Source organism: Acomys minous, assembly GCF_964271855.1.
Source record: "Acomys minous genome assembly, chromosome: 12".
Taxonomy (NCBI): Eukaryota; Metazoa; Chordata; class Mammalia; order Rodentia; family Muridae; genus Acomys; species Acomys minous.
Genome location: NC_140493.1, coordinates 91,091,425 through 91,107,244, shown reverse-complemented (window position 1 = coordinate 91,107,244; position 15,820 = coordinate 91,091,425). Strand labels below are relative to the sequence as shown.

Sequence of the window (15,820 nt, the reverse complement as noted above, 5' to 3'; positions counted from 1 at the left end):
TAGCAGCTCGCATCACCTACACCCCGCCCCCTGCCGGGTCGCCGCCCGACGGCAGGCGCTCACTCACACACTCGGACTCCTCTGCGCTCTTGGCGCCCCCGCTCTCCACCCGCCGCAGATGAAGGCCCCCGCCGCGGCCGCCTCTCTGAGAAGGCAGCGAGCCACTGCCGCCGCCTCCGACGCTTCCGCTGCAGCTTCCGCCTCCCCGCGCAGGAGAGCCGCTGTCGGAACCCGAAGCGCCAGATTCTTCGTCCTCAGTGTCCTGGGAAGCGCGCTGCCGACGGCGGTCCGCCATCTTACGGAAAACGGCCACCGCTGGTCAGCTCCTTACGCACCACGCCCGTCGCAGAGGCTGCCGGGAGGCTCGAGAGCGGTCCCGGCGTGCTTCACGTCCCGGGCGGACCGCCCCTCTTTCCACGGGGCGGGGGCTGCGCCCTGCGGCACGTTTTTCTGGAGAGCGAGATTACGTATGTTGGTGATGTAAGGGGGCGTGGCTCGGCGCTACAATTTCCTCTCTGGGCGGGCGGAGGGCGCGGGGATTGGGCTCCTGCAGTCTCTCGGGGTGCTTCGCTCGGCCATCTTGGGCTTTCCTTGGGGAGGTCTTTGACCTGTTACAACTCCACTGCGGCGTTGAAGCTATTGCGTGGTTTTGGTTTTCCATTTCACGTTTCTCCCTGGATTTTAGGCAGAGCGTTTTACTGTATTTCTTTGCATGGTAAAAATCATGAATCCAGGTGAAAAGACCTTTACTTTAGTCCTGCGTCAGGTTTGCCAGCTCTTCATACCAACCTAAATTTAGGGGATAGGAGAAACTGTTCTGCAATGGAGACAGAACTTACTATTGCGGTGTTTTTTGTGTCTATTCAATATTTCATTTCTCCATGTGTCTTTCCATCTAGTTATCACCTTTTAAGAAGTGCAGATTGGTAGCACACTAGTCTTACTATGTTTTTAAAACTTAGGGCTGGATCATCCTTGATTACATAGAAGCCAGTTTTTTGTTTTGGGGTTTTTGTTGTTGTTGTTGTTTTGTTTTTTCGAGACAGGGTTTCTCTGTGTAGCCCTGGCTGTCCTGGACTCACTTTGTAGACCAGGCTGGCCTCGAACTCACAGTTCTGCTATGCTGGGATTAATGGCGTGGGCCGCTGCACCTGACTAGAGACCAGTTTTGTAACCATGTCTCCCTCCCCTTTCTCCCCCCCCCAAAAAGTCTAGAGGTATTAGAAATCTGTCCTTTAAAATCCTGATGTGTTGTCGTTTTTAAATATGAAAACTAGTTACCTGACAGAAAATGCTTTGGACAATGCATTTGTCAGCATGAAAAAAAAAATTTCAGGACAGCTACCTTGCAACAACATAGTTTATGAGCTAAGTTATTAATGCAAATTGGTAATATACCTCAAGTGGCTATGAGGTAAGAGGATTCTGAGCTGTTTTCATTAAGATCTTACTGCTTACCAGATTTATAGATAGTATATGAGTGGAAGGAATCCTGAATGTCTGCAGACTGACTCTCAGCTGGAGATCGGGGTGTATAGTGGAATTCACCTCCGAACTCAACTGCCTGAATTCAAAATGGAGACTGCTCGATGTAGTAAGTGTGGAAGGCACAAGCTCTCATCCATCACTAGCTAAAAAGGTGCAGCCAGACTGCCAAGATTAGTGTCTAAATAAGGAAAATGATAGTTTGCCACTTTGTCCTTTAGTTGTTCTGAGTCCAGTTGGGGATGTTTTTTTTTAGACAGAGTCTGCCCTCAGGCTAGTGTTTGCACACTCAAGATCCACCAGCCTCAGCCTCTCCCCAGGTGCTAGGATTACAGGTGTGCACCACCATCTGCTGCTGAATCCAACTTCCTTTTTTTTTTTTTTACTTTTATTTTTTTATGACAGTGTCTTGTGTAAGCTAGGCTCACATGGACTCTGGTGCTAGCCTGGCTGTGTGAGTGCTTAGGATCACAGTCCTTCTGAGAACCAGGTGTAAGAAACCATCAATGTTTAGCATGACCAGATGGTCCAGGATTCCACACACATCTTATTAGAGGAAGTGTGAGGGAAGTAAGAGGTTGGTCTTTTTTTCATCTCAAGACAAGAGCCAGCAGGTTCCTGTTACAATGAGGGATTTCAAGGATACAAATGTATGTGAGAAGACATTGGATTCAAGCAAATCTGGATTTTCTTACCCACGAGAAATCAGAGGCTGAGTACAGGGACTTGCTATGAGCTTTGTAATTTGCCATTTATGTATAAAGATGGGCTCAGGACAAAGGAATGAAACATAGACTGTACTCTGACACAGTGGAATGAGTGCCTTATAAAAAGGGGTAAGTAATGTTATTGTTTTATTTGGGTTAATAAGATTCCCCCAATCTTTTTTTTTTTTTAATATTTATTATTTATACAGTATTCTGCCTGCATACCAGAAGAGGGCACCAGATTTCAGTATAGATTGTTGTGAGCCACCATGTGGCTGCTGGGAATTGAACTCAGGACCTTTGGAAGAACAGCCTCTTAGCCGCTGAGCCATCTCTCCAGGCGCCTCCCCTGCCCCCATTCTTTCATATATACAAGAATTAATGTTTCCCAACAAATCTAATAAATTGAGGCAAAAGTTCAAAAATTAACGGCCACAATAGTTTATTTACAATTGAACTCTTTATAAGATATTTACAAGACAGCCGACTTTACACATCAGAAATGGTATCAAAAGTATGAATTACAGCACAGACAACGATATGAAATGGGCATAAAACAAAGCTGAGATGGAGAGACAAGCAATTTCTCTTTTAATTTATTAACGCTAGCTTAAACTTTGTTAAAGAAATAAGGAACTATGTTTTAGAAGTGCAGGGCCTCTCTTTCTGTTGAAGACTGAATTTTACAGTGCTGTATCCCATGTAGGGAAAAAAGAGATTAATTTTCCCCACACTCTTAACACACTGTAATTTCACTCCTAGAGCTTTACTTTAACCTCCTTCTCAACAAACCTCAACATACCCAAACCAAAGGAAATCTAGGAGAGGACATAATAAAATATTAGGTCCTCAGGGAAAGGGGAACCAAAGCAATAGAATCCACTTAAGTCCTGCCAGATAGCACCTCATGGATTCCTCTCAGCCTAACAAAAACAGGACCTGAGGACTCCTCTGTGTAGGGCAGAAACCTAGAGGTTAAGTCTGACAAACTGTGGTACCAACAAGAAACTGAGAGGGATCAGCAACGAAGCAGACAGACACCTGACGGGGTTGTTGTTTTTGGGAGGAGCACGTTATAAAGAAACATAACACAGCTCAGAGGAGGAGCACTAACCAGCTTGCCACATTAAAAAAAAAAAGCAAAGAAGTAACACAAATCTGGCCCAATTTTTCTAGCTATATCCTCATCCTTAAGGTGTGAGATGAAAGCCCCTAGTGGAGTAAGCCCTCTTCTCGACATCCTTGCTGCAGTGAAGTTTACGGCAGCTTCCGTTACAGAGAGACCATGCTTCTAAGCAGATGGGTTACAAATGGAAACCCAGAGCCACACACAAACACACACAAAGGAGAATGAAGAGCAGCAAGACCATCCAAGAATACTACATGTACTGCTGGAATAATTCCTTTCAGAGTCAAACCCAGGGAGCACAGATAACATCTCAAAAAAGCTTCAGACGTGGGAGGCCCCTGAGGAACTTCTCTTCTCTTCCCACAACAGTAATCCCATTCTCTCATGCTCAGCGATGGGCCAGCCACACACCCTACATACCTTGGCTTCTCCTCTAAAAGTGCTAATAATCAGGGGACATATTCTCTTCAAGGATAAAGCCCCTACCTCCTAGGAGATTAGACTCCTTTTCTTTTTATACAATAGTCCTTAAGACTAATGAAAGGCAATTCCTATATAGAAGACCAGGGGCCTCGGCTCTATTTTCCTTCAAGATAGTTAACAGGGATCTTACACTGAGACCTAAGTGCCCTGGAAGTGCTGTCCTGATTTTTTTTTTCTTTTTAAATTTTTTTTCATTTTTATTTGTTTATTTATTTTAGTAACAAAACACGGGCAGGAGATGGGAACCAAGATGGTACATGTATACATCTATTTTCACTAAACGAATGAAGCTCATTAGGTACAACTGTTTCAGGATGTGGACATCTGCCAGCTGGAGGAACACACCCTTCCGTACCCCGCCCCCACCCCGACTTCTACCTCACCACCAAAAGTTTGGCTAATAGGATGAAGCCCCACTAAGGAATACTTGAGACGTGCTGTGACACAGGACACCTACACAGATTCTGGCACGCCATCCCCAATAACAAGTGCGTGGGTTTAGCACTGTGACTAGCTGGACACTTACATCCCCAATCTTTCTCTACACATTTTCTTTTTTGAGGGGTGGAATGAACTTCAGCTCCCATCAATTAAGAAGTGAGCAGCCACGTATCCCTCCCATCTGCTGGTATCACGGGATAGTTTAAGAGAACTTTCTGACAAACTTCCCAGTTTCTTCCTCTATGAGGATGACTTACTCCATCGCTTTGTGTTATTCCTCCTTGGGCTGAAAAGCTCACGGTAAGGTCTTTTTGTTTTATTTGGGTGTAAAAATCCACTACACCCACACTATTCAGAAGGTGGGAGCACCAGGGAAACACAGGGTTCAGGGCAGGCACAGCTCCTACAGGCAGGGGTTGCTCCACCTTAAAGTGGCCAACGGAGAGCACTTTACCCCTTTACCATAGGCCAGTAAGCAGAAGTGGCTCCTGAAACTCCCAAATCTACCATCCTACAGGATGAGCTCAAGAGCTCGTTTCCCCAAAAAGGGAAAAGAAGTGCCAATAACTCCGTATTTCACAATTAGCCCAATGCAAGAGGTTTCTTGTTTGTTTGTTTTGTGAAATCAGAGTAAAGAGAACAAAACTAAAATGGAGGGGTATGGAAAGGCATTACACAGGAGGACACAGGTCACATATGCAGGTCTCTGCCATTCTCTTGGAACGGCATGCTACAACTATCTGAAGACAGGGCTCTTGCAGCGCAGCTACTTCCTACACGTCCGGTGAGGTGTTTGCTTCTTCTGGATCTCCAACCTGCAACGGCTTCGCTCGTCCAACCAGGGTAGCTCAAAGTTCCTGACAAAAGAAAAAATGAGGATAGCAAAGCGAGAAGGCTGCTTCAAAACCAAGCCATAGTCAGCTGATCTAGTCGCCATCAAAGTGGCAAAACCATCTCCTTCTCATCTACAAAGCACCCCTACTTTCTGGCTTGTCCTCAGAAAATCATGGCTATGCCTAAGCCACGTGGCTCCCCATTATATCTAGGCTTCCATGGAGTCTGAAAAGGAGATACAAACTACCTGAGAAAAGGGAGAGGAAAAATCCTTTGTACTTACTGTGGAGTTAATTTTGGTAATGGTCGTCCAAATGCTACAACAGGCAAGAAGGGGGTGATCATCAAACTTTCAACTGCGCAAGAAAATCACATGGGACCTTGTTAGCAAGCAGTGAGAGGCCCAACTACTACACTACCTCCAAAACACAGTACGCTCATCAGAACAGGCGTGCTATGGAGACCTGTGCTCTTTTTCCCCTTGAAAAGTCTACATTTGCTAACTTTTTTTTTAAAAAAAGCTTATTTATTTTATGTATGATTGCTCTAGCTGCATGCACACCTGCATGCCAGGAGGGCATTAGATACCTGTATAGACGGCTCTGAGCCACCATGTGGTTGCTGGGAATTGAACTCAGGACCTCTGGAAGAGCAGACAGTGCCCTAAACTGCTGGGCCATCTCTCCAGCCCCCACTTGTAAATGTTTTATTTGCTTTGTTTTATGTGTTTATGTATGTGTCTGTGTGTGGGTTTGTGCATGTTGAATGTAGTGCCCTCTGAGGTCAGAAAAAGGCATGGCTCCCCTGCAACTGGAGGTTGCCCAATGTGGGTGCTGGAAACCAAGCTCTGGTCTCTCTAAGAACAGAAGTGCTCTTAGCCACTGAGCCACATCTCTCCAGCCCAAACCTACATTTTTTAGATGGGTACAACTTACCGTCATCTGGCTCAGGGAAAAATGAGGTAACCTCAGGCTCAGATTCCTGAATTCCTTTCTTTTTATACATTCTGAGCTGCAGTCGCTGTAAAATTCTTTGTTCCCTGATCCTCTGAATATCCCATCTGGGAAAAACCAGACAAACAAAAACAGACAAAGCCAGCATTACTCCTTACCTAAAGCTGTCCCACACAGAGAGTTCACACTCCCCAGGCTAGAAGATCCCTGTTTAACCCTCTAGATGGGGTTAAAGGGAGCTGACTACCTGGTTGAGAAGAACTCTTTGGGTCTAGCAGTCTAGAGTATGTGTTGGCGTCCACAGATAGTAGTACTGAGAGGGGGCATCCGTGAAAAGGCCTGTAAGGACAACCGCCCCAGCTAAGACATTCCACTAACTGCCACACTAGGATCACCGGAATGTTAGGAGCCCCAGGGCTCTCCCCAACATGGAAGAGGGAGTCCGAGTTCTAGGGCTCAGGTGCTGGCGGGATGGGGATTTCGGCCTTACCTTTTCCTCCTCTTCTCATCTAGCTCCAGTTTTGCATGCCTCTTTGAAAACACACTGTCATCCAGGTTCTGAGGAGGAACAGAGGGATAAGGTACGTATGACCAGGCTGGGGTAGCACAGCTCTGGGCAGTGTACAATCTTTCACCTTCTGGCTCTAAAGTACTGATAGAGCTGTTAACCTTGTAGTGAAACAATCAATAAAACACACTCCTGTCCTTAACCCCCATCCTTTCCAAAACCCCAACTTTCTTAATTAATTCCCCTAACTTTTCAGGATAAATCATGGCAAACGTCTGAGAGAAGACAATAAACTCTCCCCCTATCTAGAAACTTTGTAAGAATCTGACTTGAAAACATCCATTTCTTTCAATAATCAAATAAGTTTGGAACATAAAATTATGTTTCTGAGTGGCAGAGTGTGCTCAGTATGCAATCTACCTTAGTTTGGAACACCACCTCAATACTGACTTTGAAAAATGACTTAACTATTCTAGATCTGACTTTTCTCATCCATAAGATGAAGACTATAGACTAAGAAACCTCAAGCTCCTTTCTGGTCTTTGTTTTTTTGACATAGGGTTTCTCTCTGTGTAGCCTTGGCTGTCCTGGACTCACTTTATAGACCAGGCTGGCCTTGAACTCACAGCGATCTACCTGCCTCTGCCTCCCCAAGTGCTGGGATTAAAGGCGTGCTCCACCACGCTCGGCTTCCTTTCTGGTCTTAAGAGTTCTTTTTAGGGGGCTGGAGAGAGAGCTCAAGTGGTTAAGAGCTCTATCTGTTCTTCCAAAGGACCCGGATTCAATTCCCAGCACGCACACGGCAGCTTACAACTGTGATTCCAGTTCTAAGGGATCTGACACCTCCATACCAATACACATAAAGTAAGTTAAATAAATAAAAAAGTTCTTTTGAATCCGGTCACAGTTATAAGAAATATTCAAGAGCACCGCCACCCCCCACTCCTTGAGATAAGATCTCCCTATGTTGCCTAGACAACAGCCTAAATTCAAGAAATTCTCTTGCCTCAGTCCCTGAGTATCTGGGACTCCAGGTGCAACTACAATGGCCACTTGCATCCCCTTATATTCTATTGTTTCCCGTTCCCTTAACAGCTCTTGGTACTCACCTCCAAAATATCTGAAGGATTTGGGTCCCTTAGAGGCTCTACTGAGTGGTCCCTCCAAGAAGGAACTGAAAAAATAAAGAGAAAGAAAAAGAAAAAGAGGAGGGGTGGAACCACCCTTAAGTCCAAAGTCACACAGCTGCCCGACTATTCACTAGGACAAGGTCTCTCCCAAGATAAGACGGTTACCAAGGGATAGGAATCCATTCTGTGGCCTCACCCAAAGCCATAGTCAGTGTCCTCGCTATGGTGTCAAAGAACCTAAAGTGCCACTGCAGTCTGCCAAACTCAGGGTCACAAAAAACCCTAAGCCAATACCTGACAATTCACAGAATAGATGCTACTGAAGTTCCTGAAAAGCAACTGGGATGTGTTGTCATTTTGATGTCTACGGTAATGTCATCAAACACCAAGGAAGCTCACTGTTCCACATCCAACAGACAAGAACGTAGCTCCCAACCAGCCGCCATCCCTCCCATCCCCACCCCAGGCCCGGCCAGCAATTCCTAATCTACTCACCAGCCAAGACTGAAGTCTCTCCTGCAACACTTGATGGCATCAGACACCCTAAATAACGCAGGAAAGAAGAATCACCTCAGTGTAAAAAGAAAAAAAAAAGCCCAGACCCAAAATGGAGGAAAGGATCATCACTGGTGTTCTCCTCACTGGGAAGTCATTTTGTTTTTTGAGTTGTTCTTTTGAGAATTTTTCTCTGGGGAAAGGGAAGAGGGAACAACAGACAAAAGAAAAGAAAATAAGCCCACCACTTTTTTTTTTTTTTACACTGAGACGACTTCTTTTCTTCATTATTTAGGGTGGTTTCCCTGCAACAGTTGATGGCCAAGGATATCAAACCTTAAACTCAGAACATGGCAGGTGAGTAAAAGTTGACCCTAGTTTTCAAATAAATAGATCAGTGTTCTCAGAACTTACATATGTAGTCTTCTTAAACAGTTTCCTCCTCCCTCCAAACAAACTACCTTGCTGGTCCAGCCTGAACAACATGCACAAAGACTGTGGCTTCCTTAGAATAAGCCATTGAGACTTCCTCTTGAGATAGGAGCATCATAAAGGACTCTCACACACTTATGCATAACTCAGGCTCCTCAAGAGACTGGGACCACCCAGTCACACTCCCTCATAGCGTTATGTCCACAATCACAGATGTGTTTGGAACTTGCTCTACTAGAGTAGACAGTGTGTTCAAAAACAGCCAGTCACACAGAATGACTCCAGACCAAGCCATCTCCTAATTCCGGATGGGAAGTTGCTTCACGGTGCCTCCTCACTTGTCCCACAGCATTGCTATAGCAGCAGAAATGAACTCTTAGGATGAACCTGTTCAACTCACTGAAACAACAAAAAGTATCTGAATCTAGATCAGGACCCTGTCTCATGTAGCAGGTGTGAGGCCTAATAAAGGGTACATCGTTTATCTGTCTTCCCCACTTAGATTTGTCACAACAGCCAAACAAAGCCTGGAGAATGGTCATGTCTTATGGGAATGGATTCCCATCCCCATCCCTGCTAGAGTAAGGCACAGGGGTAGAAACTTAGGTCTAAGGCTCTACCTAAGGAAGCTTTCCCCACCATTACCCAAGAGCACCCACGACTGTCATAGACTAATATAACACAAGTGAAGGCACATTACAGTTACTGGTTCATATGGAAGATAGGGATCGTTCTCTGTGGAAGCCATTAAGAAATAAACAGGAATAAGACCAAGTTCCCACACCCCCCACCCTCCCCAAGCAGCTCAGATATCCCAAGATAGTCCTTATTGTTTGAAAATAGTTTGTAGACCATTTTATTTAAATATATGAACAACCAATGGGCTACTGCAATCCAAGTAAACTCTTCACATCTTAGAACCTTGTGAAGTGTGTAAAGTAAAGTAAGACTGGTGGTCTTTGGCAGATTCCTCCTGCCCCAGACCGGGACATAGAGATACAGATAAATGTTTACGTAGTTAAGAGAGCGGAGGCCCAGGTGAAACTCCCCACCACAAGCTGGCTCCCCAACCAAGATTACCATTGGCCCCTGAGAACACCCAAAGACCACCCTCCCAGGTTTCACACAATATCAATTGCAGAACAGTCGTGCACGGCAAAGTATAAGTTCTATGCGTTTCACAGCACAGAAAACCCTTCTTTCAGAGGGCATGCAAGTTGCCGGAGATTACACCCCCCAAGTCTGGTGCTCTTGTGATGAGCAACTTACTGGCAAACACATCTCCCAGTGTTGTGAGCAGACACATACATTGAGCACATTTTGCTGTAATTCCATCTATTTGCAATGCCTGCACAGTGTCTGTCTCTGGCTGTTAACTTACTCATTCTTGACAGAACTCTGCTTTATTGATTGTACTTTTTATAAAATGCCAAAGGCATCTCACACGTGTTAGCTCGTGACCGCCACCACTAGGGATAAGAGCAAGTGTTCGCTATGCCTTACTTGCTACAGTCTCCTCCTTCTTTGGAGAGGATTCCCGTAATGGTAACGGTGATGGGGGAGGCTGGTGCCAACGACACAAATACATTTCTGTGGTGGAAAGGTACGGCAAATCTTCCATCTCACTTGAGAAGGCTTTCTCCTTGGGGTGGGCGCTGGATCCCTTTTGGGGAGTACAGAGTCTTGGTGGGGTATCCACTGAAGACCGGGGCTTTTCTGGGGTTTCTTGGCTCCTCAATTCACGTTTACAAACAGTTTCTGATATGGAACCACAGGGTTCCTCTTTAATGGGAGAGTGCTTAGGAGTTTTTGTTTTGACTTTTGAAAATTCAGGAGCCAGCTTTTTAACAGGAGTCTTTCTTTCTGTATTTCCAAATGGGGTTTTCCTATTAGGTAGGAAAGAAAATGTTATAAAATTAATTGACTTTTGAATAAAATTTGATTAGAATGTATCTGAGGGCAAGAGAACTATCCAGGCACCTAAACATCTACTGTTCATGTGGAAGACATGCGCAACAAGTGTCATGCTTGAATGTTGAGCAGCTCTTTGGTAAAGGAGCAAGTACGTATGTTTAAGACTAACTGTTCTACTGCCTACAAATTCAACAAGGAACAGTCATCACCCATTCTCTCTAAAAGATGTACTCTGCATTTTTGTACTTAGTAGTGTGACAAAAAAATGTTTCAAGACAATTTCTCAACCAAGAAACATGGGTTGGTTTTGTTGTTATTTTTTACAGTTTTTTTCTTTTCTTTTCTTTCTTTCTTTCTTTCTTTTTACGTTTTTTAAGACAGGGTCTCTCTGTGTAGCCTTGGCTGTCCTGGACTCACTTTGTAGACCAGGCTGGCCTTGAACTCCGCCGGCTCTGCCTCCCGAGTGCTGGGATTAAAGGCGTGCACCACCACACCCAATTTTTTTTTAAATGTTTTTTCAAGACAGGGTTTCTCTGCATAACCTTGGCTGTCCTGGAACTCATTCTGTAGACCAGACTGGCCTCAAACTCACAGATATCTGCTGCCTCTGCCTCCCAAATGCTGGGATTAAAGGCATGTGCCACCACTGCCCAGCTTGTTGTTGTTTTTAAAAAACAAACACACAAGTTCTCTATTGCCCAGGCTGGCCTTGAACTCCCAACAAGCCTCTTTCTTGCCTCAGCATCTTAAGTGCTGTGATTACAGGGGTGAGCCACCTTGCCCCTAGTACAACAGACTTCTCAATTCAGTCTATGGTTGCTAGAAAGCCAACCCACAAATCCCAATCCCATATTCATGGTTATCAGTAAATTCCTCATCTTGTTCAGATAACAGAATAAAGGTATCAGCACACCTTTTGTGTCCCTTTCCACTCCGGCCACACGAGAAAGGCTTGGAAGGCAGAGCCTGGGATGTTTCACAAAGCTCCGGCTGGCGCTCCAGTTTAATTTTCTCAGACAACTCTGTTTCCTCTCTCTCTTCAGTTTCATAGCCCTGAAACAGCTTGTGCCTTTCTTTCTCATTATCCCTCTTTACCAGCTGCATCCGCCTTTCCATACGTTCAATCCGAGCAAGGAGCTAAAAGAAAGTGACAAGATACATGACTTATACACAGAAGCTAAACATGGGCCCTTGGGCTGCAGTGAGGAATCAGCAGTCTTCTGCATGTGGCTGTGGACCTACCAATTCAACTTTTACTTTGAATCGGCAGACACAAATCTGAAAAGCTTTCCTTAAACCTAATAAAGGCAAAAACACTCAATTGAAGGAGGTAGTCTGGATGGCATAAGAGGAAAGAAGATCCTCCCTCACTGGGCGGGGCTAGTGTACCTTTCAATGACAGGGCCTCTGCTACAGCTGGCCATGTGGCCCAAGTCATTTGGGAGTCCCTAAATTTAACCTTATAATATGTTCTTCGCTGTCGCATGTGGTGCTGGAGACAGAGCCGGGGCCTCATCGAGCATCCTTGGCAAGCACCTGGAGCACCACTGAGCTACACTCTTTCTCAGCCCTGTGTTCCTTTAAGGATGTCCAAATTCTATCTGCTCTATGTTCACTCCAAAACTCTAGACACAATGGAATGTTCAAACAGCACAGTGAAAAGGAACCAAGAGCTCACAGTGCTACTCAGGATGGCAGCATTGCATCAAAGTTACGTGTGCATATTTGAGGAAGCACCTCGAAAACACCACACTGGAAAGAATTAATACACACAGCAATATAACCCCACACATCTCACACATATATATATCCTACTTTGCATTTAAGACAGCAGGAAAATAACCTAAGACTTATTAAAGTTACATTTAATTCTAATTAAAGAGAACCACAAAAAACAAACAGAAAATGGAAGTCTATTGCCATAAAAAACTTCGTCATGGGGCTGGAGAAATGGCTCAGTAGTTAAGAGCACTGCCTGCTCTTCAAAAGGACCCGGGTTCAATTCCCACCACCCACATGGAAACTCACAACTGTCTGTAACTCCAAGATATGACACCCTCACACCAATGCACATAAATTAAAAAAAAAAAAAAAAAAAAAAAAAAACTTCGTCGTATGAACTCCGGTCCTAACTGTGCTACTTACACCATACTCCAAGAATTCTGCCTGGGTTAGGCAGTGATATTAGTGCTGCTTTCAATACATGCAGTGCATAGATTTCAGTAGAGGCCAAACAAAAACTGAACAAGAGGAACAGGCTTAAGCAATGCTAAGACTGCGGTGCACAGCACAAGTAGTGAATGCCAAGCTTAGGCTGATGCTTTATGCCTACAGCACCCTTTCTCCTACCTTGAAAGGCCTACCAATGGGGACTCAGCAGAGACCTCCCCAAGCAGCAGTGTCCCCCCGGATCTGCCATTCTCCCATTTCAACTTCTGTTTTGATTCACAGCCTTAATATGACTTAACCATGTTTGGCGGGTGACATATTCTTCATTTCTTCTCCTCTACTGGTCTTTCTCTTCCCACCCCCTTCCCATGGAAGGAAGGATAGGATGAGTTGTAATCACAGTGCCATCACACCCCTAGGCTGCAGTACAGTACTGAGCAGTGCCACCTCCATGTTGAGTAACTTCCACAAATCAACACTGAGCTATTTCAACAAGATCTGCCCCAGTTCCCATTCCACTTGCAGAATTCCGTCTCCAATGAAACTGTCGCCTAATGGCGACTCAGAAAACAAACAAAATAAACAGCTCTTTTGCTCCCATGCTCTGCCTTTGGCGCACACAGCACCAGAGAGAGAGAGAGAAGCGAGAAATGAGGAGAGAGCGAGAGCAGGCGCGCTGCGGCCTGAACACAACGGTAGAAACCATGTTTATTTTTAGGCAGCTAAAAGGTATGTTAGCACAGTAATACCCAGCCACCCAGCTTCCCTGATGTGAGGGAGCGTGCTTAACATGGAGGTGTCTAAGGCTGCTGCAGTGAAACCAGGCCAATGTAGTCATGTCCCCCAGAAACACAAAGAAATAACAAACGACTTCTCGACTACCTCAAGGTTCTAAAACGGGTTTGGGAGGTGGCAGGATTTACTGACTACATTGAGTAAGCCCGCGCCTCAAAATCTGCCAGCTTCTTCGAGGGACTTGGTTCACTAGTGGGTAGTGTTTTATAACTCAAGTTTCCTACTAACCTATCTGAAATCAAAGGCAGTGATTGTCATTTGGGAAAGCTCAAAGAGGACTCCATGCAAACCATCTTTGCCCTCTACCGGCTAAAAGACCTGTGACGACCCTCCTAACGATGCTGCCGCAGTGACCGGAGCAACAGCTGCTATGTCCCTCACCTCTACATTTCTAACGGACTAGCGCTTTGATTTAACACCCTCCATTAAGCAACCTCATCTGCACCCCACCCCAGCATTTTTAACCCCCCCCCCCACTTAAATCCGGTCTTTTCCCACACTAAACATCTTTTCCACAAGTCTGGGACTGTCATTTTAAATTAACCCTTTGGCAACCGCAGCCTCCCAATCTCTCTCTCTCTCTCTCTCTCTCTCTCTCTCTCTCTCTCTCTCTCTCTCTCTCTCTCTCACACACACACACACACACACACACACACACACACACACACACACACACACACGAGGTTGACCTTTAACCCTTCCCTCCGACCCAACGTGTCAGTGAGCCAGGCACCTAACAACCCAACCCAACACCTAAGGCACTCCCCTTCACTGGTGGCCAACTTCCTCCAACCCTAAGCAAGCGGGGACCTCTGCCTCCTTCAGCCCCCCTTCCCCCGAGCATGCGCACAGCTCGCTCCCCGTCCCTAATGCAGATTAACCCCTCCCTTACCGTGTCTCTCTCGGACTTCAGCTCCTCGATCTCCTTTTCCTTGGCCTGCAACTGCTGCTGCTGCTGCTCGATCAGGTCCAATTGCAGCAGGAGGATCTGTTTGAGGCAGGCGGCCTGACTGGAGGCTCCCGAGCCGCCGCCACCCCCGAGAGGGCTCTTCCTCATACTCTTCCATCTGCCCTCGCTGGCCGCCAGGGTCCCGGCGGTGGCGGTGGGCGCGAGGGGTGGCGGCGGCCCGGGCAGAGGTAGTGGTGGGGGTCCCGCCGGGTCCGAGGCGGTGGCAGCTGGGGGAGCCGCCCCACCCTTGTCCCCAGCCCAGGGCGTAGGCTCTTTGGCCGCCGCCACGAGAGAGCCCGTCTGAATGGGCAGCACCGCCTGATACTTGGGCCGGGGACTGCAGCCGGCGCCGGCTGCGACTGGCTCCCCGCCGATGCCGGCTTGTTTGGTGGCCGGGGGCGGACAGGGCAAGGGCACCGAACCGCCCCAGCTCTCTTCCTGCTGCCCGGGGGCCGCCCCGGCCGGGAGTAACAAGCCCCGGCCCTTGCCGCCGCAGCCGGCTGGAGAGGGCGCGGGGCTCCCGCCCTGAGAGGAGGCCAGCGGGGGCCCCGGCTCCTTGAGCTTACGATGCCGGGGGAGGAAGTGGGCTTCGGCCGCCCCGGACTCGTCCTCGGGCCCGCCCAGCGCCGCAGCCCGCTCGTAGTCCAGTCGCTGCTCGGGGTTGCCGCCGGCAGGGGCCGCGGCCGCCTTGAACACTGCGGATCTCATGGTCATAGTGGTCCGGAGCGGCGGCGCGGGGGACCGAGACGGAGGAGGGGGTGGGGAAGGGGCGAGGTGCGGGGGGTCGAGGACGGAGGAGGGGGAGGGGAGTTTGGCGGGCTCGCCTCAGCAGAGCGGCCGCGGGCCTCCGCTAACGCGGCTTCTCCGAGGCCCCGGCGCCATGCCGCCGGCGAGCGGAGAAGTGGAGGCCGCGGCTGAGGCCCGCCGCCGACCCATGGGGGCCCCGCCGCCGCCTCTGCTGCCGCCACCGTCGCCTTCGCCGCAGAGGCAGGAGCTCGCACCCAGCCGCCCCCGAGCTCATCCCCGGAGCTCGCTTCGGCCCCCCCTGGCCCGGCCGGGCCCGCCTCGTCTCCCCACCCCGCACCCCCCCTTCCCCGCCCCGGCCCCCCGCCCCGGAGCTCGCCTCAGCCGCCCCGAGCCTCCATTTCCCCCCACCCTCCCGCTCCTCCTCAGAAGGGGGTGGGAGGGACGGGTCCGCCCAGAGGCCCTCCTACTCCGGGAGGGGGGGGAGTGTCTGCCGCCTCCCTCGGGGGTCTCCGCAGCTCCGGGTCCCCTTCCCCCACAGTCACCCCCAGCGCCTCGGCGTTTCCCTTTAAAAAAAAAAAAAAAAAACGGAGCCGCCGCTGCCGCAGCCGCCGCCGACCGGGAGCGCGCATGCGCCGAGAGGGCAGCGGGC

The 15,820-nt window shown here is 48.1% G+C and overlaps 2 protein-coding genes and 1 long non-coding RNA gene across 6 annotated transcripts in view; 1 reads left to right on the top strand and 2 right to left on the bottom strand.

The window, feature by feature from the left end:
- Positions 1-427, bottom strand: part of CASC3 (CASC3 exon junction complex subunit) — a 23,701-nt gene extending 23,274 nt beyond the window's left edge. For both annotated transcript variants that reach the window (XM_084749354.1, XM_084749355.1), the window contains exon 1: positions 68-427. In XM_084749354.1, the coding sequence (XP_084605480.1) occupies positions 68-295 (228 nt within the window). In that variant the 5' untranslated portion in view covers positions 296-427. The remainder of the gene's footprint in view (positions 1-67) is intronic.
- Positions 378-3,339, top strand: LOC311579116. The gene is made up of 2 exons (XR_014773059.1): positions 378-467; positions 2,402-3,339. It is a non-coding gene; the product is annotated as an uncharacterized lncRNA (long non-coding RNA).
- On the bottom strand, positions 2,610-15,820 carry MSL1 (MSL complex subunit 1). 3 transcript variants are annotated; one of them, XR_014773055.1, is made up of 10 exons: positions 14,368-15,820; positions 11,425-11,648; positions 10,101-10,483; positions 8,166-8,213; positions 7,650-7,714; positions 6,523-6,590; positions 6,280-6,371; positions 6,015-6,139; positions 5,363-5,435; positions 2,610-5,102 (listed from the first exon to the last, which is right to left on the bottom strand). XR_014773055.1 is itself a non-coding variant. In XM_084749357.1 (9 exons), exons 1-9 carry the CDS (start codon positions 15,136-15,138, stop codon positions 5,012-5,014), a joined length of 1,848 nt encoding a protein of 615 aa, XP_084605483.1. In that variant the 5' UTR covers positions 15,139-15,817; the 3' UTR covers positions 2,610-5,011. The 3 variants fall into 3 exon arrangements, 2 of the variants coding, with proteins under 2 accessions (XP_084605483.1, XP_084605484.1); XM_084749357.1 differs by lacking the exon at positions 6,280-6,371 and having other exon boundaries at positions 14,368-15,817; XM_084749358.1 differs by lacking the exons at positions 6,280-6,371; positions 8,166-8,213 and having other exon boundaries at positions 14,368-15,817.

Bases quoted from the DNA above. Each gene is read 5' to 3' on its own strand.
- MSL1 (XM_084749357.1), bottom strand. From the start codon at position 15,138: ATGACCATGAGATCCGCAGTGTTCAAGGCGGCCGCGGCCCCTGCCGGC. The intron at 11,649-14,367 runs GTAAGGGAGGGG...ACTTTCTTTTAG, and splicing joins TGAAGTCCGAGAGAGACACG to CTCCTTGCTCGGATTGAACG. The intron at 5,103-5,362 runs GTAAGTACAAAG...TTCTTTTGTCAG, and splicing joins TTACCAAAATTAACTCCACA to GAACTTTGAGCTACCCTGGT.